At 43.2% G+C, this 25,265-nt stretch overlaps 1 protein-coding gene across 4 annotated transcripts in view; it reads right to left on the bottom strand.

Annotated features, from left to right (window-relative positions):
• Positions 1-25,265, bottom strand: part of PRKG1 (protein kinase cGMP-dependent 1) — a 368,158-nt gene that overhangs the window by 42,732 nt on the left and 300,161 nt on the right. For all 4 annotated transcript variants that reach the window (XM_074544544.1, XM_074544546.1, XM_074544545.1 and 1 more), the window contains exons 8-9: positions 20,857-20,922; positions 13,500-13,574 (exon numbers count right to left, since the gene is read on the bottom strand). In XM_074544544.1, the coding sequence (XP_074400645.1) occupies positions 13,500-13,574; positions 20,857-20,922 (141 nt within the window). The remainder of the gene's footprint in view (positions 1-13,499; positions 13,575-20,856; positions 20,923-25,265) is intronic.

The following is a 25,265-nucleotide window of genomic DNA, read 5'->3' as shown; positions in this document are numbered from 1 at the left end:
AAACTCCCAGGAGAGCCTTAATGCCTTCTTCCTTTCCTGGAATTAGCAGTGGAGCTTTCAGATGAGCTTCCCTTTGACTGAAAATGAATCAGGAGAGGCCTGAACTCAGCTCTGTGCCAAACAAACTTAATTCTGTGAGATTTTCCTGTCAGGCACCTCAGCCTGATTAACACCAGGCAAGGCAGGGGGGGCAGAGCTCCTTTGTAAGCTATACATGGGGATTAGGAGTGTCTGCATCCCTCAGGACTAAATCAAAACTGCCTTTTTAAGTAGGTGCCAATGTTTTAGCTTATTAAGGCACAAAACATGTGGTTCTCTATTTATTTTTAAGCAGAGTGGATTTTGAGGCTTCAGCTGTGGTATTTCCAAAGCTGCCAGGGCTCCAAACCCCTCCCCTGGATTCAGGGATGGGAGGATGAGCCAATTTCAGCCCAAGGGCTGTGGAAAACAGGAGCCTCCAACATCAGAGGCTCTGCTGCTATTGAGCAAGTGACTCTGCTGAAATCTTAGAATCATGGAATGGGTTGGAAGACACTTTAAAGCCCATCCAGTGCCACCCCTGCCATGGACAGGGACACCTTCCACTACCCCAAGCTGCTCCAACCTGGCCTTGGGCACTTCCAGGGATCCAGGGGCAGCCACAGCTGCTCTGGGCCAACTGTTTCAAAAGCCTTTTTGCTGTTTATATCCTCACCAAATCTGCTGGATTTTAAACACAGACCTCTTGGAAGATGTAAAATTCATCTTCACCTTGTTGACACTCTACATTCAGAGCATTGCACTCACATCCTTCCCAGTCAGGCTGAAGTGCAAACACAGAATCATTTATGTTGGAAAAGACTTGTCAGATCATTGAGCCCAGCATCTTGTCCAGAATTCCCATCACGGTGCTGCAAGCAATGTCCTTAAGGGGATTTTCCTAATTATTTCCTGCTCATTATTTGAGCCCATCTGCATTAACCACTGAGAAAAGCAGCAGATCCTGAAGGATCCCCTGGAATGGGTGATCTGCAGTGTGCTTCTCATGTACAAAATTTTCAGCTGTAATAAATTGCACCAAAAAGAGAGGGCTTTGATAAAATTTGCAGTTGCACTGGAGCACTCTGCACTGAAATAGCCATAAAGTCAAGCACCACAACCTGTTATCCCCTCCTCAATCCCAGCTTTTCAGCATCACACCTGGATTTTCCAAGCAGAAAATGTTTCAGCAAGGAGGGACTTGATGATTATCAACTCTCCTGCCTTGATTGCTCCTTTCCCAGTTTATTTGGATCTAAGCTGAGTGTTTGTGCCTGCCAATTCAGAGGAGAAACAGAGTTGTGTTTTCCAAGACTTCTCCTCATCTCTTTATTCCCCACTGCTGTAACAGCCCAGGTTCCCATAGAAACTGAGAGTAAAGAGCAGAAGTGTAAAATACAAATGAACAGGTCCAAGCTGGCAATGTTGTGTTTTATTAGACAAATAAATATCACTAATAGGCACTGGGCTTTTCTAAGGGCAGAGCCAGATAAGGCTGCACCTTATCAAATAAAGAGATGGCACACAAATGATAATGCCCAGACTCACTGGGAAGGGTCCCACTTCTGGAAACTGAGCTGTTTTCTGGATTATTCAGTTTTGGAGGCAGCAAAACCCCAGCTCCTCATTCACAGGTCTGATCCTGACTCCCCCAAGTCACTCTGGATTCTCATCCCTCAACACTGGAGCTTTGCAATGTGGGAATAGGGCAACAAACACTAATTTAGACCTTCTCAGGTGGAGTTCATAATTGTAAATGAGTATTGGCACAAGGATTGAAGTCCTGTGTACAAAGAACTGTAAAAATAGGTTTCTGAGGAAAGAGCAGGTTGGATGCTTTTGGATGTATCTTGAAAGTTGTCCTGGATAATTTCATTTTTTAACAGTGAAAGGGTTTTTTTAAATTGAAGGACTTCAGGAAAATTATCAAGTTGATTGAAAATTATCACTTTGAAATTATCAATTAGAGTCCAACATGACAGTAGGATTCTTCCCAACAAGAACACTGGAAATGGGAGAGAGATACTGCTGGGACTTTAATCTATTCCAAGCCCTGGAGAGTTTTTAGAAGGCCATAATAAAATATGATGGAGTCATTTTTTTCTAGAGACACTTTCAATGCCATTTGCAAATCCTTTGGCATCCCTGTTGTGCCTTCTCCAAAGGGGTGGCACAGATCACCCTCTGCTGAGCCCCTGCAGCAGAAGGAGTGATGCCCTCTGCTAGAAATGTTCTTTTTCTAAGCAATGCCATCCACTGAAACTTGGGGAAAATTAGGAAAACTTTCAAACAGCTGAGTTGTTTGCAATTATTTTCATTTTCAAGCCAGGCTGTGCCATCCAACCCTCACTGACTCAAAAGGAGAATTCACTGAAGCAGCTCCTGTTGAGTTTTTGAGCAATGCAGCCCCTGGCACCCCCCAAGCTCAGCTCTCTTATGCTCCCCTCCTCTGTATAACAGCACAGGAGATGCTGCAGGTCAAACAAATATTTGAATTTCTTTCCCCCAGCTGTGTTTAAAACAATTTGCAAAATGCTTGAAGCGATGCAAAGAGATTCACATAAAAGACACTTGAGTGGAGAGACTCCCACCTCAAACCATGAGCAACCCACCAGGAGAGGGAAGGTACAGCACTACTTCTTTCCAGCCTTTACCCTCTCCTGCCTCTCCTGAGAAGTCTGAGTGGTTTCTCCATTTCCAAGGAGTTGGATAACAAGGCACTGATAAAAACCTGCCTGCCTGGGAAACAATGGAGAGGTTGAAACACAAATAGAAACAGGAGGAAATATTCTTCATTTTGCTGCTGCATTTCTCAAACTCAGTGAAAGGAAGTTCAAATGACCATTTTTAGCTGGTTGCAAGAAAAAACAGCTAAAACCAGCTAAATTTTATTATTTAATATTCATGTTTAATATGAATATATTTAATTCTCAGGGGACTTTAGAAAGTGCTGAGTGTGATCTGTGACCGGTGCAAGGCTCATTCCTGCAGGACTTTACCCTTTGCAACCATAAAACATGAGAGCAAATCCTTTTTCCTCTAAATGTCAGCTTCAATACTTAGCAAGGGCACGTGTGAGCAGCAGGGAGCAAAAGCCTTGGAGCAGCATTTTCTCCTGGATCTGCTGTTTTCCCAAGCAGGAGGTCACGTCCTCACTAAGCACTTGCTCAACTCTTAAATATTTTCATGTCTGAATCTGACCCAGATTCAAAATATGACAACTCAGCTCCTGCATCCTTATTAAAAGGATGATTTGGACCAGTGGGGTTGGTAAAACAGCTTTCAAAGCTGAACTGCAGCTTTGGAAGTGGGAAGCTGGAAGTGGGGGAATTTAAGGGCACAGCTGATATTTCAAAGTGGAGATTTTTAGTTTTGTGCCAAGCCAGCATCTGCAGGGACTTCCTGGCAATTTCCCTGTGTGTTCCAAGAGTCCCAGCCCTGGCCGGGGCTGCTGCCAGCCCTGCTCCCATTTGGGGCTCCTCAAAGAGTTCTGAGCCATGGGGATTCCATGCTGCCCTCCAAGGGGAATGAGATCACTCCTGCACAGGAGCCCTGGGTTTCCACAATAAGGATCCCTGTGTGAGGAATGCACCTTGCTAAGGAAGCATCTTGGGATGGAAATGCACCCAGCTCTGAGATTTAATCCACGACTAATGTCGTAATAAGTTAACCAAGACTGCATTATCTTCATGAAGGAAAAGCCAGATTGTTATTGTGTGGCTCATATTTTATAGGATTAGCAGAAGGCATTGTGTCAAATCTTATTTGTTGATAATACATCCACATTGGCTCGTGCATGGTATTTTGCATATCTATCAAACTTCTGTATTTCTGATTAGTTTACATATTTTCTCTACTGATTCTCATGAGACAGATCTTATTGTTTATACAGATATTTTACACCCTAGGAATAGATTGTTGTGTTAACAAGCTCTCATTTCTCAGATTGTTTTTACACGAGAACTTGCAAACTACTTAGAAGTGACAGGCCAGCTATTAATTTAGCTTAATTTTATGAGCCTTTTCTTTGATAATTTCTCTACCTGTCTGTGACAGACTCAGATCAGGACCTGGAGCTCTGAAGGGCTTGGGGGAGGTAAGGCACAGTTGTTTAACACAGATCATCAACAGCTGAGCAGATTCCAATTGCACACTTTGATGCTCATGGTATCACTCTAATCCCTCACTCTGTGATCAATAAATTATGTTATTTGATGTTTTCTACAGAGCAACCCAACAATTGTACAGGAAATGACAGGAAACCAAGAGATAGCAAAGAAAGGGCTCAAACACATCTCCCTGTGCTGCTTTGCTGAGCAGACAGAGCCAGAAACACCTCACTGCCATCACTAAAATGAATTTTAAATACATCCACGAATGAGGGGCTTTTAACTCGCATCAGAAATTTAATAACAAAAGCCCCATTAAAAACCTCCAGGCAGTTTTACATTAATGTCCAACATAATGGGCCAGATCAGGCTTTCATCTCCTCTTTCAAGGTTTACAGGCACTGAGCTCTCACACATATTCACAATGTCATCTTATCTATATTTCTGATGTTTCATCTTGTTATACCTCTGCAGAAACTGTGGGATCAGCTAAATCATGACAACTGTCTTTCCTTTCTTTTTTCTTCACTTTTTTTTTTTTTCAGATGATTTAAAGATTTAGAGCTCAACACTTCTCAAATCATTTCATGGAGCGTTCAGTGAGACGCTGAGAAAATGGAGCAAATGCAACTGAGGGCAAATCAATGTAAGTGGAACAGAGCATAGCCAGTGAAACCAAGTTCATTGACTAGTGTGGGGTTTGGGATGCCCTAAATCTACTCCAAGGCCAGGCTGGATGCACTTGGAGCAACCTGGGATTAGTGGAAAGTGTCCTAGCCCATGGAACTGGATGGGTTTTAAGGTCCCTTCCAACCTAAACCATTCTGGCATCACAAGTGATGCAAACAAGCACATGAGAAAAAAATAATAATAGTAATAGTAATAAATAATAATAATAGTAATAATAATAGTAATAATAGTCATAATAGCAATAGTAATAATAATAAAATAATAACAACATAAATAAACCTCCATTACTCAATATATATATTACTGTAATGGGAAGCTGGCACCTTCCTGGTGATCCCAAAACCAGGAGCATCACATCCTGTGGGTCCCACAGCTGGGAGCAGGAAAGGCACAGATCTATCCTGGAATCTTTTCCTAGAATCCCAGAATGGTTTGGAATGGATGTTAAGGATTATCCAGTGCCGTCCTTGCCAAAAGCAGGGACACCTTCCCCTGTCCCAGGTTTCTTCAGCCTGGCCTTGGGCACTGCCAGGGATCCAGAGGCAGCCACAGCTGCTCTGGGCACCCTGTGCCAGGGCCTGCCCACCCTGCCAGGGAACAATTCCTAATTCCCAATATCCCATCTGAATTTCCACTCTGTCATTTTGAAGCCATTCCCTGTGTCCTGTCCCTCCATCCCTTGTCCCCAGTCCCTCTCCAGCTCTCCTGGAGCTCCTTTACCTCTGGAAGGGGCTCCCAGGTAAGGATGAGATGAGGGTAGAAATCCTGAGTGGAATAGGGACTACATTTACACTGGAAGCTGTGTATGGACAGCAATTTGAGCCCTCAGGAAAAGTGATTGTTTTCTACAAAGAAGATGAAAAAGGGCGGCTCAGCTGTTTTGGTGAGATGGAGATGTCTGCAGCAGCTTTGGAGTTAAAGCTACACTGTGTTTTTCACTTAAAGTGGGATTAAATTCTTCCATTTCACAGTTGGGTGATTGAATTTCATCTCCCAGTGTGACACAATTTCTGTCCTGGGGTCAGCTGAATTTGCTGGGCAGTTTTTGGGTACCACACTCACTTATGTTAGCAGGGAGAACAATGAATATTCACTCATTTTGAAACAGGAACCTCCACCCTCTACTCCTTCCCCTCTCCCTGAGTTAAAACAACCAGCATTCCTAAACCTTGGAGCTACTCCCATAAATCCTGGCCTGGGAAGTTTTTTGGGTGAATGGGAAGAAACTTCTTTATCTGGCAATGCCTTTGACATCAGGGAGACAACGCTGTCCCACCTCCTGCCCTGGTGCTTCCCTCTGGGTCCCAAATTTTTTCCTGCCAGACCTTCCCTGAGTACCAGCACCAGCAAAATTTCTGCCCTTCATCTCTCACTGGCTCTACATCTCCTTCTTTCCTTCCTCTTACAAATTCTTGGATATAAAAGTGAGGTCTGAGCTCCTAGGAGCTGCTCCAAGCAGAGCTGGACTAACACAGAACTGCAGCTCTGGGAAAGGCACAAATGATCTCACACCTGTTCCCAGCAGTTCCAAAATCACTGTTTCCCTGTAGCAGCAGAATCACTCACTTTTATTTGGATTACATATTTTGTTCAAATGCCTTCCTGTTATTTAAGTCAGCAGATAACAGCAGGACAGAAATATCCCAACTTACAGTGGTGTAATCCTTAAAAGCTGCTTAGATAAACCCTCAGGACAGCTCCAAAATGTGCTGGACAACCAATTTACACCACCAGGGGTGCATGGAAATGTTTTAATGCTGCCTTTGCCTGGATCCCCCCAAAACTGGCCAAGGTTTCTGGTTAAAGCACCAAACCAGCACAGCACAGAGCTCTGGGATTAGCAGAATATTCCCAGCAGCTCCTGGGAGAAGGATTCCCATCCATGCCACAGGAATGGTTGATATTTCCAAGGCCCAGAACATCAAATGTTTCCACCACATGCAGCTGGTATGGAGGTGTCCACATTGCATTTCTGCTCCCTCTGGAATTTGTTATCCTAGGGATAGGATTGATCCTAGGGATGATTGATTTCTGCTGCAGTTTTCCTTCCTCAGGACAGCTCTAATTCCATAAAACAAAGAGGACAACCCCAATTCCATAAAGAAATGCAGCCAGCTGTTGGAAGAGCAGCACATTTTAGAGGCACTGACTTTTCCACACCATCTGACATGCCATTATCACATCCAAAGGTCAGCAGAGCAAGGGGAGAGCACAGAGATTATTACCTAAATAAAACAACCTGGCTTTCAAAAGGTCATCCACAAATCCCTGGTGGGTGACAGAGCATTCCCAGTGCTCTTTCTCCAGAGGGAAGCAGCCACCAAGTCTGCCTGGTGTGGTCTCTGTGTGAATAATTCAAGTCTGCAAACAAACAGCAAGTCCCCCTCAATAAACAAAGTCATATTTAGCATTTACCTTCACTTAGGGACATCACCCTGCGTGCTCTCTTGCTGGGCTCTCACATTTTCAAATGATTTCTGAGATGTTTTCTAATTCCAGCCCTATTTATTACAGCAATCAGGAAAATGTGACAGAGCTGGATACAAACTGAAATCCTGAAGCAGTGGCTTCAGGATGGAATGACAAATTATTTAAGGCAGAATGCTGGGAAAAGCAAAACTCTCCAGCAGGAAGAGAAAAAGCTCTTCCATATTAGAGGCCAGATAATGCCACCTAAAATCTCAGTTTTTCTGAATATTAAATGTTGCAGCTCACACAAACTGAGCAGGTATCAATGATCAGTTGTTGCTTCCACACAGCCCCCACCAGAGAGGAGAAAGGGTTTCAATTATTTACACAGCTTAAAAGAAATTACTGCAACCTCTGCTTTTTATAGCCCTGAGGAGCTTTTTGCCAGCTTTTTGCACATCCCACAGGATTTCTCCCCAGTCTGGCACCACGGATAGCCGAGGCAAAAGCTGCTTCCCAGATGGTCCCTAATTCAGGGAACAAGGGGCACAGAGGGGGATGGAGCCCCTCAGCACAGCTCCCTGATGCTGCAAAGCCAGCAAATATTGTCTCTTGGAGGAAAAATGACTTTCCATGCTTTGGTGTATTATTTCAGCCAAAGTTTTCCAGCCCAGCACCAAGTCAGACCCTGACTAAATCATCCTCATTAACTGGCAGCTCCCATTTTGGAATGCTAACTCTGCCCATTTCCCTTCTGGCAGGGGTTAAAATCTATCTCAGTGGTATTTATAAACAAAATAAAACCATTCTTCTCTAACACCCAGGGCTGTTTTAGCCACACAACCCCAGGGCTGGCTGGATGTCCAACCCAGCAGGCTGGACAGAGCCCTGCACAGGCAGCATCTGCAGGCAAAGCTTTCCCAAGGTTTTCCATCACACCAAAACAGGAGCTTCCATGAAGATAAACTGGTTTCTGCTCCTTTTTATGGAGCTAAATGGCCAATCCAGCCTCAGTGTGTTTCCTCATCCTCAGTGGATAAGACTGTGACCATCACTTGGACCCACAGATATCAAAATTGCAACAACCAAGTCTCATTTCTGGATGGTGGGATCTTTCCTCTACTGTCTCTCCTCTTACCCTTTATTTCTTTTCCTTAGATATCTTTATACTTTTATATTGATTCATTTCCATAGGTATATAAAAGGGGAAAAAAAATTATAACCACCGTCTGCAGCAAAATTAAGTCAATGAACTCCTGGGATGCTTTTTTATGAATAAATGGAGTGAGAGAGGGGGTGTAAGGTGAAAAAAAGGACGTCTCAGGGACTGAAAAAGAGGACTGGGAAAGGGGATTGAAACAAAAGGGTTTGGATAGAATCATTCAGGTTGGAAAAGAGCTCTCTGAGTCCAGCTGTTAATGAAGCTATTCATTAAAACACAGCTCCAGAAAGATGAAGGGCTCTGGAGCTGCAAGGACATGGAAAGGCATCATACACTAAATAAAGGTCCCTGTCCCCTCAAGCTCTGGGAAAAGCAGCTGATTTTGGCCGTGAGTATCCAGACATTCCCCCAGGGCTGCCATACAGCTGGGACGGGAAATAAAACAAGGGAGAAGTGCAGTCAGAACAACCTGCAGAGAGCTTGGAGCAACGGCATGAAGGCACCAGAGTCCAGGCGGATGCCTTAAGTCTTAGTTTTGATATTTTTCAGATTCTGTGCTGCTTTAGTGTGTAACTCTGAGCTTCATATGGAGTGTCAGCAGGTTCTCTTCACAGGCTAGTTAGACAAAACAATCCTTTTCCAACTTGAGACCAAAGACAACTGTTACAAGCTCCAGGCCAAAAAGTATAAACAATGGTGAAGACAGAAATATGAGAAGGGTGGGACTTCATAACCTAAAGCTGTAATTGCACAATGAACTCCAATATGCAAATGGAGCAGAACTGATCAAAGTGAGAGACCCCACAACCAGGTGTCCATGTTGTGCTCATTTTGGTTCACCTAGGGTGCAGCCCTGGCTGGGCTCTTGTGCTGCCCAAGGTGGATCCATTTGCTTTAACTCTTCCCCAAGCTCCTTCCATGGGTGTTTTGGATTGGAAGAAAATGACAGCAGGAGGCAAAGTTGTCATCTCCTCACCTTAACAAACTCTTTGTCCTGCTTAAAATACAATTACACAGCAAGGCCAAGCCAAGCTGTGAAATATTTTAAGGTTTGTTGGTTATTCTGATGTCTCAGGTTTTAGCTTTTATCTTTTTCAGACTCTGTGCTGCTTTGGTGTGTGGGTCTGGGCTTCACATTAAGGGATAGTGAGCTCTGTGCACAGAGCAGGGAGACAAAACAATTCCTGCTCTAGCTGAGGACCAAGGACAAATGATCCAAACCTCAGGCCCAAGAGCACAAACAACGTGGGCTGGAGAGAGAAAAACAAGCAGGATGGGACTGCATAACCTAAAGCTGGAATTGGACAATTAACTCCAATATGCAAATGGAGCAGAACTGGTCAAAGTGACAGACCCCGTGAGTAGGTGTCCATTTTGTGCCCATTTTGGTTCACCTTGGGTGCAGCCCTGGCTGGGCTCTTGTGCTGCCCAAGGTGGATCCATGGAGGAGATCCTGTTAATAAATCCCTGCTTTATTCTTTAACTCTGTTCTAGGTCAGCCTTCTCAAGAGACCAAGGCTTCAGCTGGGGATCAATCCCAAGCCCTGCTGCCACAGGAGATGGGCACTGGAGCCAGCTGGGAATGTGATGGGAGCACTGGGACAGTGCCTCTGGGGGCTGTGCTTGGCTGGGCACAGCCAGGCAGTGCCAGCTGTCCCAGCTGGGTGACAAGGGACACCTCAGTGTTGTGGCTGTACCACCAGATAGAGAGGAACCTCTGCAGCCTTGGTAAGGGTCCAATAATTGCACGGGATCAATGCCAAGAGTTCCCAGGTTGGGATGAGCCCAGCAGGAGGGATTGGTGTGCCCTGAGCAAAGGGGGTCACTGAACCTCGCCCCACTTGGCACCACCAGCTGCAGCAGAAGCCACCCTCCTGCGTCCTCCTGGATTTATGGAAGCTGCTGGAGTGGCTCCATCTGGAAGCCACCTACACTGAGATAATCCTGATGATTTGGGCATCTCCTTCATGCCCTAAATGCCACCGTGGCTGGCCCTGGGACTCCTGGTGTTGGGACACTGGGAGTCTTCTAGACTCCCATTTCCTTGAGCATGAAGCAAATTTTCCTCTCTCCTTCCCTTTTTAGGAGGCAACTATAATATCCATTAGTTAATTAATTCATTAAGTCATTTGAATACATTCAAGGAGTAGAATATTATAATTCATATTATAGCCTGCACAATCCTATAATTAAAATCATAGCCTACAATTAAAATCTTGGTCTCACAGATGACGTGTCTGCAATTGCTGATTTAAGAGAGGGAACACCAAGGATGGACATTCAAGGGAACTGCCAACCCCAAGCTGACAAAAAGCAGGAAAATGCCTCTAAAATAAGAATAAACAATAAATAGCTCAGCTCTTCCAGGCCTGGAGGACAGATGGATACATGGAAAGATATTCCAAGCCTGTAACTTCTGCCTAACATCCTCTCAGCCATGCCCTGAGCTCTGTGACTGCAGGGATGTGCTCCAGCATGGAAATGGGAAAAAAACCCCAGTGCCACTAGTTTTGTAGGCATTTACAGTCCTAAAATTGTTTGGCTTGGAAGAGACCTCAAAGCCCAACCTCTTCCACCTCCTATTACACCAATCCTGCCCAAGCTGGCCTTGGTCATCCTGATCCATGTGTTCCCCAAGAGGCATCCCAAGGCCTTTTCCCAGCTGGCAGTGAGCTCTGAAAAGGAGACGGGAGCTAAAAAAAGACGAGCAAAAACATTCCATGGGATTTGCATAAAGCCTCACAAACCTGCCCACGTTTTATGTTCCCAGTTCTTCCCTATCACAAACCTCCCCTTGGAAAAAAATAGGCCTTGAAGGACAATTAGCTGGAGCTAATTAACTGCTGCTTGCAAAGGAATCCAGGTTAAACTTGCTGCTAAGGAGACTTTTCGCCCAAGGAGTTTTGCCTCTGGAACACTAAAACTTTCTGGAAGGGCTCACAATTCTTCTGGGGTCTCTCCTCAAAGAACTTTACAATTTTTCCTGCCTCTATCCATCTTTCTGCTGGTTTTCAAGGAGCCCAGCAAACAGGAATATGGAATTTAATTGCTCAATACTCTATTTTTCAATAGGACATTCCTTTTTTTGGATGTTTTTCCAGGCAGACAACACTGATCACTCCTGCTCTGTCTGAGGCAAAATGTCAAGATGTGACAATAATGTCACTGTCACCCCCACTCTGCAGTGACAGGGCTCCAGCACGGGCCTCTGACTTTAAAGATAAAAAAGTTGCTATGAAAATTAATTGGTTCAGCCTTTTAGGGAACAATTCCTCCATCAGCAGAGCCCTGCCCTTCCATTGGGATGAAACACTTGGCATTAGAAGGAAAGGACTGGAGAAGATGAAAGCTCCAAAATGTGAAGGTCAAAACCCGGTGGCTTCCAAAAGAAAGAGTTTCTTCCAAAGAGGTCCCAAACTGCAGCTCCTCCCACATTGTACAGCAGATCCTAAAATTCCATTAACTACCCTCAAAATCTCCTCAACCTGCAACCCCAACGTCTCTGGGATAATAAATACTCAATAATATAGCTTAAAATTAGAGATGTGGGGAGGGCACATTTTTCTTGGTGCTAATGGGTTGTGGTGGCACCTTCAAAAACCTTCTGTGACCATGACATTGTTTATGACCCAACCCAAAATTCCCCAGTGTTATTCCCAATGTTTTCTTCCCTTCTGCTCCAATGGAAATCAACATAACCCAAATAGAAACACTCAAAAATTAATATAAAATAATAACTGAATGGCCCTGGGATATTTGGGATCATCTATGTGAAGCATTCCATGCCCCAAATCCCCTTTTTTAGGGGGATGATAAAGGAAGGTGATAGTCTCCCACCTTTTTAATTGGGTCAACAAGAATTTAGAGAATTTAATCTTTTTAATGGAACTCTTTATAAGAAGGAAGGTCACGTTTGATCTGAGGCAGGGAAATATAATTCCAATCTAAAATGCAACTCTTTTAACACCTTAAAATTAATTAAATATAATATTTGAAACATCACTTAAACATAAGAAAAGAGAAATAATCTATGGGTATTTTGCAGGATTAACAAGTTTTGCTAATGAACTGAAGACTTTTGAGATGGATCTTAGTTTCTGAAACAGACCAAGAGTTATTTTTAATCAATACTTAATTGGGAATTCTCACTTTCCCTCCACAGAGGTGCCCAATACCTTCAGCAGCCACCATTCCAACCCCTGTGGTTTAATGAGAAGTTTCTATGTATAACCCCATTGGAATCTGCAATTTAAGCAGTCACTCAGAGCATTTGACTTTGAGAAAACACTTCCCCCCTTCATTAATGTGCTATGAAAAAAATCCCCATAAAAGCAAAATAATTGAGAGGGAGCAAAAGTAAAGAAATTTTGTATAGAGCAAATTTAATTTTCTTTTCAACAACTTCTGCCTTTCAGTTGTGTTTGGTTGATATTGAGCATCTCCCAAAGAAGAACAGGATCCTCTTGAAAAGCTTTAATCATTGGGATAGAATCAGAGCTCAAAGATTACAGATTAAAATCAAATTGCAGCTCAAGAATTAATAAAAAGTGGGGGGTTTAAAAATATTTTAATCTAATACTCTACAGCTCCCTTTTGAAAGGAATGAATATTTATTGTGGACTTCAGATGAATGTACTACTTCATATCAAGGCAGCTCTAGTTTTTATCCTCAAATGACAAATTCCACTGCCCATCCTTTGTCTCAGAACATGTTTGACTTTGGAAGGTATTTGAGAAAGGTCAGAGCTCTCTAAAGAAATGAAATGCCTTCAACAACAATTCCCTCAACGACAATTCCCTCAAGTGCAATTCCAAGATCTGGAGTTTCTCACCTCACAATGTATTTCTCATCTCAGTATTTCAAGAGGATTTCTGGATTCAAATACTGTGATTGAGCAGGACCTTGGGACCACCTGGCTTTGGAGAAGACCCATCTCCATATTCATGGGGAGAACCAGGGAGACACGAGGAGGAAAACTCCTCCATCCACAGGAGGAATCTCTCCTTTTTAAGCTCTTTGGCATTATTGCATGGAGAACAAGGAGGGGTTTTTTGGGAATTCCAGTGGAATTCAACAAACAGAAGTTTGAGACTTGATGCTGAGCACTTACTTTGCTTTTGCTTCTGCATCCTCATAGGCTTTGTTGGAGACGTCATCCAGGCCCCCGATCAGGTGCTTGAAGGAGCTGTAAAGACAAAAGGACACTTTGAGAGGAAAATCACAGAATCACCAAGATTGGAAAATACCCTGAAGATCATCCAGTCCCAGCAGGTCCACCACTGAAACTGAAGAGATTCCACCTGGGAGCCAAGAAATCCAGTGTGGCTTTTTGGCAGCAATCTGGGCTGGATCTCCATGCTGGTGACCCACCAGGCCCAGGCCTCAGGAATGCTGGAGATGCAGAAACCAACGCCAAAAAGATCCAAAATTATTTATCCAGCCCACTGAAAGGGCTGCTGAAGGTTTTCACCCTCCAGTAGAAGTTTCAGAGCAAATGTGGCTGGCGGGGGCACCTCAACCATCACATCCCTGTCCTCCAACCAGGAACCCTGTAAATCCCTCTGCTTCCAAAGTAAAATGTTCACTTTGGATCCCAGCTTTCTCATCTTCAGAGAAAAAGCATCCAAAAACATGTCAAACTGAATGAGAGGGAATTCAGGTTGGATATTGGGATGGAATTGTTCCCTGGGAAGGTGGGCAGGCCCTGGCATAGAATTCCCAGAGCAGCTGTGGCTGCCCCTGGATCCCTGGCAGTGCCCAAGGCCAGGCTGGACAGGGCTTGGAGCAGCCTGGGACAGTGGAAGGTGTCCCTGCCATGGCAGGGGTGGCACTGAATGATCCTTAATATCCCTTCCATCTCAAACCATCCTGGGATTCCATGAAAAAACAGAAATTAATAACTGAAATCAGTGAATGCCTTGAAACAAAAATATTCCAGGTGAAAAGCTACTTTTTACTATCCAATTCCAGTATTCCCAGTGGGTCTGTCCCATGCAGGTTTTCTTTTTTTCAAGGAAGAAGAGTTTGAAAAGATGAACTGCTGCAAACCAGAGTCTCTTGACTGATCTCTGCCTTAATGTCACAGCCTCACAAATGAAAATCCTGCAATTCTTCTGTGCTCCTGACACTCCTGAGGCATGAAAACATGGAGCTCAAGAAAAGGAATTGCTCTAAGTTGACAAAAAATGAACTGAAACATTGAAAAAAATAAAAGAAAAAGCCACATTTCTGACATAAGGAATAAGAAGGGGATGTTTAACATGGACCTTTCTCAAGGAGGATTTGTAGGATCAAAGAGAATGAATGGCACTGAGCAGGTGAGGGAAATCCAGGGCAGCTGGGGAAATGCAGCGTCCTGCCAGGCAAGCAAATTAATTAATTCATTAATGAGGAAGAGAAGGCACAAACCCTTTGCTCTCATATAAACACGTGTTAGTGGGTTTTACCCAATCTAATAACTAACATTTTTATTATTAGGACATGTTAATAATGGGAGTAACTTTTCAACCCCCAAATTCCTTGCTCAGCAATGAAAACAGGAACAACTCAGCTCCTTCAGCACCTCAAGTTTTATCTTATTTGTAAGATTTGTAACATTCCCCCTGTTGCTGGGAATGTGCCACAGGATGAAACCAAACCCTGAAGGTGACAGTGAGACAAAAGCAGGATTGGGGTGTTAATGCCTAATTGCACCCCAAACAGGTATTTAGGCAATTAATTAACACAGCAACACCATCCTGGAAGGCCATAAGGCAAAACCTAAGGCCTAAATTGTGATTTAGGCTTGATTTGCTTAGGAAAATGTGGCAGGGTTAAAACCCCCCTTTTTTTGGCAGTGCAAATAAATCTTTTCCAGTGAAACAGCAAAGAAGAAAAAATCACCAAAAGGAGCAACAACATTTTATCTAAACCCTTTAATTTTTATTAAAAATTTTAAGCCAGATTTAGCACTGGGCAAGCTATCAAAGTTCACTTGAGTCCCTTTTTTATTGCTCATCTCAACATTGTTGAAGTCTCAGCTCAGTCCCAGAATTCAATCAGAAACTGCTCGGGTTTTTTTCTCCCCGTGGCCTTTTCTCTTCATTTTTTCTATTCTCTCCTCATAACCAATTTTCTCCATGGATAAACTTTGCTCTGACTGGGAGAAACAGCAGAGCAGCAAACCCTAAAATCTCCACTGAAAGAGCTCGGCTCAGCTTATATGGGGTCAGTCATGCCAGGATAATACTTTTTTATTTCATTTTTCTCCAATTTCCCTTGCCAGGAGGGCCGATCCAATAACCTTTGTTGACACCTCACAGCTCTCCCTGAAAAAAAAAAAAACAAACCAAATCTTTGAAACACAGACAAAAGTGGGAAATGCAAAGTGGAAAACAAAAAATAGTTGAAATATTTAAAATGTTGCCTTTAAAAATTATGCATCCTATTGATATGTGCAGCTGAAGAAGACAAGAAGCTGGAGAAACAGCATTTGGAGTAAATTCCAGGTAATTCTGTAACTCTGTCAGCAGCAGCTGGGCTTTGAGTTGTTCTGGCTCTGATCCATCAGCTCCTCTCTCTCTCCATTTGCATGAGGCAATTTTGTCCTCCCAACACCCACAGTGTTGCTAAATCTCCGAGCTCCAGGAAAACGTTGTTGGCACCATAAATAAATTATATGGAGGGGAAAAAAAATCCCATATAAATAAAAGATGAACCCGAATCAACCTCGGTGTAAATATTCCGACAGTTCAGGAGCAGCCACAAACACTTTCAAACACTTTCTCAGTTTCAAGAGGTAGGTGTGAAAAAAAAAAAAAAAAAGAATTATGGAGTGGCACCAACTCGTCCCTGAGGGTGCCAGTGATGATCCAAACGTCAGGAATGAGTTTGGAACCCTTCCCTCCTGTTTTCTCTCCATACAAAGGGGCTGCAAGTGAAGTCTGTCTGTGCATCTTTATTCCAACTGATCCACAGAACAGATGCTCAAGGCGTGTCTGCACCATTTTTATCAGAAGACCTTTTACAGACAAGTTCCTAAAGGACCAATCCATCAAATCCAGCACATATTTGTTAACTTTTCCCCAAATTGACTTCTGGAACAAATCTAATAACGCCTCCAAGGAGCCTGGAAATTCACCAGGATGAGCTCTGACAAGGCCAAGCTCAGAACAATTTGGAGGCAGCGCCATCGAGCAGCTCCCAGGGTAACTTTTTTCCCAGAGGATGAATTCCTGCAGTGCCACCACAGGAAAAACTTCATTAACAACAGCCTTGATCTTGTAGGGTCAAGGCAAGTCCTAAAGACAGAAAGTCCATGATTGTAAATAAATTTTTAAAAAAAAGCACTTGGAAACAAAAATGCCTTAAAGCCATCTGAGAGGTGCTGTAAAATATTAATGTGTGTTCCCAGAGTGGAGGTTTGAGCAGTAGGAAATGCTGGGGCTGCAATGAGCTCTGTGGCTCCTCAAGTACCCAAAAGCTTCTCCAAATTCCCTCAGATGGTCAGATATCCAGCTGGCCTTTTTTGTCACAATTCCCATGAAGGCTGTGTGGATTTTGTTGAAGTTTCCAAGCCAATTCCATAAGCCCATGGTTGGGTCTGTGCTCCATGGCAGGAAAAACATTGGATAAATCAATCCCAGCTCACGAGAGAGCTTGGAGCCTTACTGTGGTCCCTCACAGGGCTCTCACTTCATTTCCTCACCCTTGTCACCCTCTGACTTAATTTTCCCTACTGGATTACCGTACCTCCCCTTCTGTGTTGAAATTTTGATGATAATGGGAAATTCCTTGGAATATTTCCTTGTCTGAATTCCAAATTCTTTCTTTCGAATACACCTGACCAGGTAGGACTACACAATTTTTTGGCTTTCTTCCTTGGGGAACGAAAATGAATGGTGCTCCCAATGGGAACCATAGAATTTCCAGAAAAGTTTGAGTTTTTGGAAGGGAATTGAAATCCTATCCAGTGCCACGGGCAGGGACACCTTCCATTATCCCAGAGTGCTCCAAGCCCCATCCAGCCTGGTCTTGGACACTTCCAGAGATCCAGAGGCATCCACAGCTTCTCTGGGAATCTGTGCCAGGGCCTCCCCACCCTCACAGGGAAGGATTAAGAGGATTAAGGACCAAATCCCACTGAAATTCATTATTCCAGTAAAGGAAGGGACTCAAAAACACAACTGCAAGATGGGAAAAGTACCAATACTTTTTGTAACAAATATTTTCAAGACAAGGACAAGTGGGAACAAAGCCCATGGGATGCAACAAATGCTTTCTGCAGTTGTTTTCACTGTTGGATCATGATTTTGCTCATTCCTAGACCAGAAAAGGATGCTGGAAATGCACTTTGCAAAGCACATCTTCCTAGATCGGCAAAAATAGCTGTACTACTTTTTGGGAGTCTTTGGGGTGTTTTTGAGACTGAAGAGCCCTCTTGTTTCACAAGGAAATTAAAAAGCAAGGCAGCACCAACATCATTTGGTAATTAAAGACCCATCATGAGCTCCAGTTTGACTTCTCTCGTGGTATTTCCCACTCCTGCTGCTTCAGCCCTGTAGCCATTTTATACATATTTTATAAATTCCAGACATCCTTTTAGGCAAAGCATTCCCCCTTGTCATGCTTAAGCAATTCTCTTCTCCAACCCTACTTAAGCAACTCCCTTCTCAAACCCAACTTAAGCCAATTCCCTTCTCCAACCCAACTTAAGCAATTCCCTTCTCAAACTCAAGCCAATTCCCTTCTCCAACCCAACTTAAGCAATTCCCTTCTCCAACCCAACTTGCCCAGAGATCCTGGCTCATCCCTGTAATGAAAATTTCCCCTATTATTCACCCCCCAAACAACAAACCCTGCAGCAGCTAAATCAGCCCTAAAATTGCTGGAAAAATTGGCAACTCCAGAGCCAACCCAACTTAAGCAATTCCCTTCTCCAACACAACTTAAGCAATTCTCTTCTCCAACCCAACTTCAGCAATTCCCTTCTCAAATTCAACTTAAGCAATTCCCTTCTCCAACCCAACTTGCCCAGAGCTCCTGGCTCATCCCTGGGATGAAAGTTTCCAATATTTTTCACCCCCAAACTACAAACACTGCAGCAGCTAAATCAGCCCTAAAATTGCTGGAAAAATTGGCAAATCCAGAGCCAGGCTCATGCCTCCCTTAGGAATAACTTCCTGTGGCACCAAGGTGTGACTTTGTTAATGAGATGTGGCAACTGGAACAATTTTTGGATGCCTTGGGAAGCCTTCCACAAGGAATTTGGAAGAGTTATCCTGCTGCAGATAATTCCAATGGGTGATGCTGGTCAGTGAGGCTGGAATTCTCCAGGAATTCCATGTGTTAAGGTCTTTTCCCATCACTTGTTTTTTTTGAAACTGCAACGCCAGTTTTGCTGAGCTGCTTCAGATGGGGACACCCACAGAGCATGGAAATTGCTGCTTCAGTGGTTCCATCTGATGAGGCAAAGAGCTTGTCTGGGAAAAGGAAAATATTTGGCAGCCTCAGTGACTTGTGTCACCCCTCCTGCTGCAGGGAACAAATTCCAGCTGCAGGGAACACCCACTCCCTGCTCCCACTGCCGCCTCCTGTGTCACTAAGCCTTCTCATCCACCACCACAACCCAAAAGATGTAAAAATTTGCTCTGTCTGGATATAAAAAATTGGTTCTTTTTTCCTCAACCAATTTCCCAAATTGCCACAAGTCCTGGGAGTTTATCTCCACATGAAATGATGCTCCTGCTGTTGTCATTCCTATAAAATAACAGCCTAAGGAAGAGCTGGGACATGAAATTCAGCACTGGCCAGGACACAGGACAGCCTGCTCTGAGCTATAAATAGGGCCATCAATAGGGTCACTTTTCTTGCCCTATAAATAAGGATTTTTTAAATAGTGTTACTCTGCTAATTGCACATTGTTAATAGAATCTCTGAGGTAGATTAACCACAGCTTCATCAGTTTAAATTTAACTTGTACTTCCTCACTATTTCAAGGGCACTGACTGCTGAGGACAAGGCACAGGAGACAAGGAAAGGAACAGTCTGGGAAATTATCAGGAATGGGTCACTTGAATTATTTGGGGTTTTTAATTCTCACAGTGCAAACCAAAAGTACCTGTTGCAAAAGCGTAAAAATAAAAAGTGTAAATTATTCATTGCTTTTGTTTGTCTGAATTAATGATTGCTAAATTATCTAATTATTAAAAACATAAAAATATAAAAATATTATCCTGCTAAATAATCAAATTCTCCTTCCTCTCTTAGCCACACAGCATGAGAAGGGAGGCTGGAGGTTTTACCTATCAGACTGAGGAAGGAGCCTCAGGTGTCCCCCATTTGTGTTCAATGGACAGACCATGGGTTTTGCAATTAATAATGAATTAACATAAATCAGAACTTATTAGGATTACTGAAGATTTTCCCCAGCTCAGCCTGTGCAGAACGCTGGATTTCCAGAAATGGAGGCCTGTGAGATAACATAAACCACAGGATTGAGGGGATGGAGATGAGCCCTAAAGGATCACAGAATCCCATCTCTCACCAGAACACAAGAAGGGCTCCAGAATTTCTTCCAGGGATCCACAAGGATCATGGATCCAGCTCCTGGACCTGCCCAGACACCCAACTATCCACACTGCTCTCCAGGCCCACAGGTGGGTCCCACATACTTCAAAAATACCATGAATTTATTTTCCTTTCCAACATCAGCAATTTTTCATTGTTATTCCACAATTTCTGGCTCCCTCCTGCAGGTTTTTTGGGGCTCCTGCATGGGGAAGGCAGTGAAATTCTATTCACCCTCTCTGTGGGTTTCACAGATCCACAGCACATTCCCATGGAAAGGTTCCCATCATCTTGGGAGTGTCTATGCCTTGTTCTAATCTGTGCCAGTGCTGCACAACAGGAAAACCAGCCCAGGAATCATGTTCCATTTTTATGTTATTTTTAATCCCATTCCCAGTAACTTCAGAGAGCAGCTGGACTTGCAGCACTGGAGCATCCAGGCACAGTTTTTTTCTGCATTAACCCCTTAATTCTCTCAAGCTTCCTGTATAAACTATTATTTTACTCTTCTGATCTCCTGCATCTCCTCTGAGTGACAGAGCTCCCAGCAGGGCTGTGGCCTTCTCCCAAGGACTCTCCATCCCCACGTGGACTGGGATAACACCTTGCTCCAACATTCGCCAGGAGAAAATACTGTGAAACTTCCACAGTAATTCCAGCTCCTCCTCTATTTCCATTTGGACTTTCTGTGATTTTAACAGTCACTATTGAGCTTTGTAATTATTCACTGATGATTTTTCTAATTGTCACTATTGAGTTTTGTCTCGATAATTTAGGGGCACCTTCCCTCCATTCATCAATTCTGTGACTTTATCACCCCAAATTAAGAGGCCACTCTGGAGAAGATGATCCAAGGCTCTCATTAAGCTCTGGAAAAGGTTTAAATTGCAGTTTTCCCCCAGGCAGAAAGAGGAACTTACTCTCTGTCTATGACCAGACAAGTGACCGCTTCAGCTGCGATGACGTTGGCTGTCCTGACGTCCTCCCTGCAAGAAAAAACACATTTCTCCAGTTATTTCCATGACAATCTTCTGATTTCCAACACACAGGGCTCTTCAAGCACTTTGAGGACAAATTTCTGGCTTTCACAGCTTTTCCTTGCTGTTTTCATCATCCATTTAGGCTAATAAAAGACTAGAATTCCAAGACTAATAAAAATATTCAATTTAATTCATTTTAATCAGGTTGTTTTGGTGTTCCAGTGTTTAAGAGTCAGTGCTGCATTTTCTGGGTTCGCTTTATCCCAATTTCCTCCAACGTTTCCATGTTCCAAAGGTTAAGTGGAGTACAGTCACTTACACCCCTCTTTTCCCCACCCCTCATTCGTTTAGGCTGGAACACCACTCTGGGCTTCCAGGGAGGCAGAAAATCAGATTTACAGGTGCTGTTAGGAATAGAAATTCCCATTTAAAGACTGGACTTATTAAAGCAGGAATATGGTTAAAAAAGGGTGATGCCCATGCACTGCCCCTTTGAGGTCATCATTAATTAACTTTAATTTCTTCATGTTCATACTTTTAGAGCAGAGCAAGCAAAAATACATTAATACTCCAGCCTGTGCTGTAATGCTGACTCTGAGTCTATTTGGACTGGAATTAAGTGTGTATTTCTGCTAATTAACCCCAATGATAAATCACATTGTGCTAATTTAAAGCAATGAGAAAGAAGTAGTGGAATAGCAGTGGATAATTATCCCTATTAACTCCTAAAACTTGGGTAAATACAGAGAGGATAAGGAAGGATAAAATTGAATTCCTCATTAAGTTGTTGTAGCCAGCTTTTGACAATATATTGATCCATTAAAACGAGAATTCAAACTTGTTGTTGTCCACTAATTCCCATTAAAACTCAACACATTATTCCCATTATCCCAGATGCCACAAAAAGACATTTATCCCTGTAAATTTATGGATCACAGAAATTATTTGCTTACTGTCTTATACTTAGATGATTACAGACCAGGAAAATACAATAAAATTGGGGGCCTCAGCTCCAACATTTTTGATAAAATTGAAAATGAGGTATTCAGATGCACAAGGGACTGTTGTAATTTCTGTTATTTTCTATTAATCCATCCCTTTCTAGAAGGTGACTTTGGCCAGCAGCTGCAGCATAGGCAGGTACAGAAATCCATGGCATTAAAGGCCAATGAAACCTTGGAAGCGCAAGGCATTAATTGGGAAAGAAATTACTAAGAGGGGATTAAAGGCAAGAGCAACCACCAGCAAGTGCCCAGCACTTAATGAGAGAGCAACTACTCCAAGTAGGTGGCATTAAACACAAAAATAATTACTACAAGTGCACAGAACTCAGTGCAGAAGTTGCTATTGCAGGTGCGTGCTATTAAGTGCAACAAGTAATTACTACAAGTCCAGGAGTAATTCCTACCAGTGCACAGCATTCAGTGGAAAATTAACCACTAGGAAGTGCACAGCTTTAAATGCAGAAGGAATTACTACAGGTGCATGGCATTAATTGCAAGAAGTAATTACTACACATGAGCTGCACCAAATGCAAGAGTAATTACTATAAGGGCACAGCACTAAGTGTAATAATTACTACAAGTGCAAAGCATTAAACACAGAAGTTACTACTGGTAAATGCACGGAATTGAAGGGAAAAGTAACCACTAAAAGTGCAAGACATTAAATACAGAAGTTACTACAAGTGCAAGGCATTAAATGCAACAAATAATCATGGTATTAACTGAAACAATAACTACTACAAATGCAGAGCATTAAAACCAAAGGTAATTACTCCCAGTGCACAGCATTAAATGAAAAACTAATTACTAGTAAATACATGAAAAAACTAATTAGTACCCAGTGCAAAATATTAAATGCAGAGGTTACTCCCAGTAAATGCACAGCTCTAAAGGCAAAAGTAACTACTACTAGTGCAATGACAAGTGAAAATACTGCATTAAATGGTAAAAAAAAAGGTAAAAAAAATAGTAAAAATGGTTAAAAAATGGTAAAAACCCCAGGTAGTTTAATTACTATAAGTGCATTAAATACAAGTAATTATTTTAACAGCACAGCACTAAGGGGATATTAGAATTGTGATGTGTAAAACAGAACATATTGACAATTAATTAATGAATTAATTAATTAATTCCTGGCAGTGCCCCACCATCCCCCGCAGCCCAAGGGATGAGAGCACTGACTCGGACACTGCCTGGCCTTCATCCCCTTCCTCCTCCTCGGAGCTGCTCCCCGAAAATCCGCGTTCCTCATCCGTGGAGCCTCCCTCACTCCCCAAGCGCTCCATGGCCCCGGCTGCTCCCTCATTCCCCCGGGACACTGCTGATCCCCTGCAGCTCTGTGCCACCCCCTGGCACGTGCCAGCTCCCCCAGCCCAGGGCCAGGCACCTGCACAGGGGGCACAGCTGTTGTGGGGGAAACCCAAGACGGGAGCATTTGGGAGCCCTCAGGACATCCTTGGCTGTGGAAAAGGGCCAGAAATGCCAGCAGGAGACCTTCTGTGCCCTTTTCAGCTCCCTAGCTCAGCACTGGAATTAGGTGGCAACAAAATTCCACGTTCCTAAATGTTCCCAGGGCTATAGGACACGAAATCACACAGCGCGGACACGCAAGGTAAAAGAGAGTTTTTAAATTTCTGACTCTAACATTTATAGTTTTCCAAAAGTGACAGTGGATTGGAGGGGGACAGTGCCACCTCTCCAATGACACTGGACAAACCAAAAGCCTATCAAATTTCCTCTATAAAAGAATGCAAAACAATAATTTATTTACATAAAGTGTGTGAGAAAGTTGGTTACAAGAACGTGAACATCAGAAGGGTTGGAAAATCTTTAAAAAATCAGGGTGACATGCCACCACACCAGTGGAAACATGAGGATGTTATTTAAGGGATGAAGTGCACGGATCCGTTTTCCTCCTTGGAATTTACAGCCAACTTCACCGCATTGGGAAGTTACAACAATTTTGCTTCTGACAAGGTGTCAACAACTCAATTTAGGAAGAGATCAGTTTATACTTCAGCCTCTGTCTCGTGGTTTTACCATAGGCTGCCATAATTTGCTCTCAATGTAAAAATGTTTGAGGTAATTCCCAATTATTTTGCTTTTTTTTTTGCCTTCCTACATCCCCAAACTGCTTGAAGTCCTGCTCCAATTCCTTCTCCCACAGTTCCCACTGCTCCCAACCCTTTGGATAGGGACTCCACCTCTGCCCTGGGCGGTCAATCCAATGTTTGACACCCCTCTCTGTAGAGGAATTTTTCCCAATATCCAGCCTAAACCTCTTCTGGGACAATTTGAGGCTGTTTCCCTTTGTCCTGTCCCTGTTCCTTGGGAGCAGACCATGACATCCCTGGCTGTCCCCTCCTGGCAGGGAGTTGTGCAGAGCCACAAGGGCCCCCTGAGCCTCCTTTGCTCCAGGCTGGCAGAATCCCAGCAGCATCTCCCGGGAGTTTTTTACTTTCAGAACCCTCAGTGCCATAAAGACAGAGCAGAATTTCCTTGACCAACAGAGCTTTGAAAGACCTGAGGCCTCAGCTTCATAAATATTCCAGTCAATTATCACAAACGGCTCCTCTTGCTTTGTAAATCTTGTTGTACAACCCTTGGCAGGGCTTAAACCTTTCAGCTGGAGCCACTGGGAGTAAAAATATATTTTAGGAGCTAACAAGATGCTCACAAGGCATAAAACAAAGTATTACAGGGAGCTGGTACATTTTCTATTTGAGGAGTTGTACATTTGGCTTATATTGAGTAAAAAAATGTATTTTTGAAGCGCAACAAGCTGAACTGCTGTTCTCTAAGAAATATTTTGTTTTCCCAATACCCATGAAGCTTAAATCACATGGGGTTTTTGCTACATGTCCTCAAACTGGGGTACCTTGGAGTCAAATCCCTCCTGTTGTATTTCATTCCCTTTTAGGAAGTGAGATTTTAATGCCTTAAGGAATTTTTACAAGATTTTTTATGAAATGGCTTTTCAAGTGCAGCTTTTTCTAATGGCACCTTTTATTAGTTTCACGTTAAAATCTATAAAAGTTTAGTAGAGCATGCTGTGTTTATTAATCCCAGCGATGTACTTTTACATCAAAGCCAATGGCAAATGGATGTTGGGCTCTCAGGAAGATGAAAGGTTGGAAAGCCAAGTTTTGGTCTGTGTGGGGTGGATTTCCCCCATGGAAATCAGGCAGATCCAGGTGATTGATGCAGACATGGATCACAGAGTTTATTAAATTTGGAGAAGAACTCCAAAGTCATCAAGCTCAGTCTTTGACAAGGCTTGGAGCAGCCTGGGACAGTGGAAGGTTTCCCTGCCCATGGCAGAGGTCCCTTCAAACCCAAACCATT

The sequence above is a fragment of the Zonotrichia albicollis genome, chromosome 7 (genome assembly GCF_047830755.1).
Source record: "Zonotrichia albicollis isolate bZonAlb1 chromosome 7, bZonAlb1.hap1, whole genome shotgun sequence".
Lineage (NCBI taxonomy): Eukaryota > Metazoa > Chordata > Aves > Passeriformes > Passerellidae > Zonotrichia > Zonotrichia albicollis.
The sequence above is the reverse complement of the archived record's forward strand: the minus strand, read 5'-3'. Positions and strand labels throughout refer to the sequence as shown.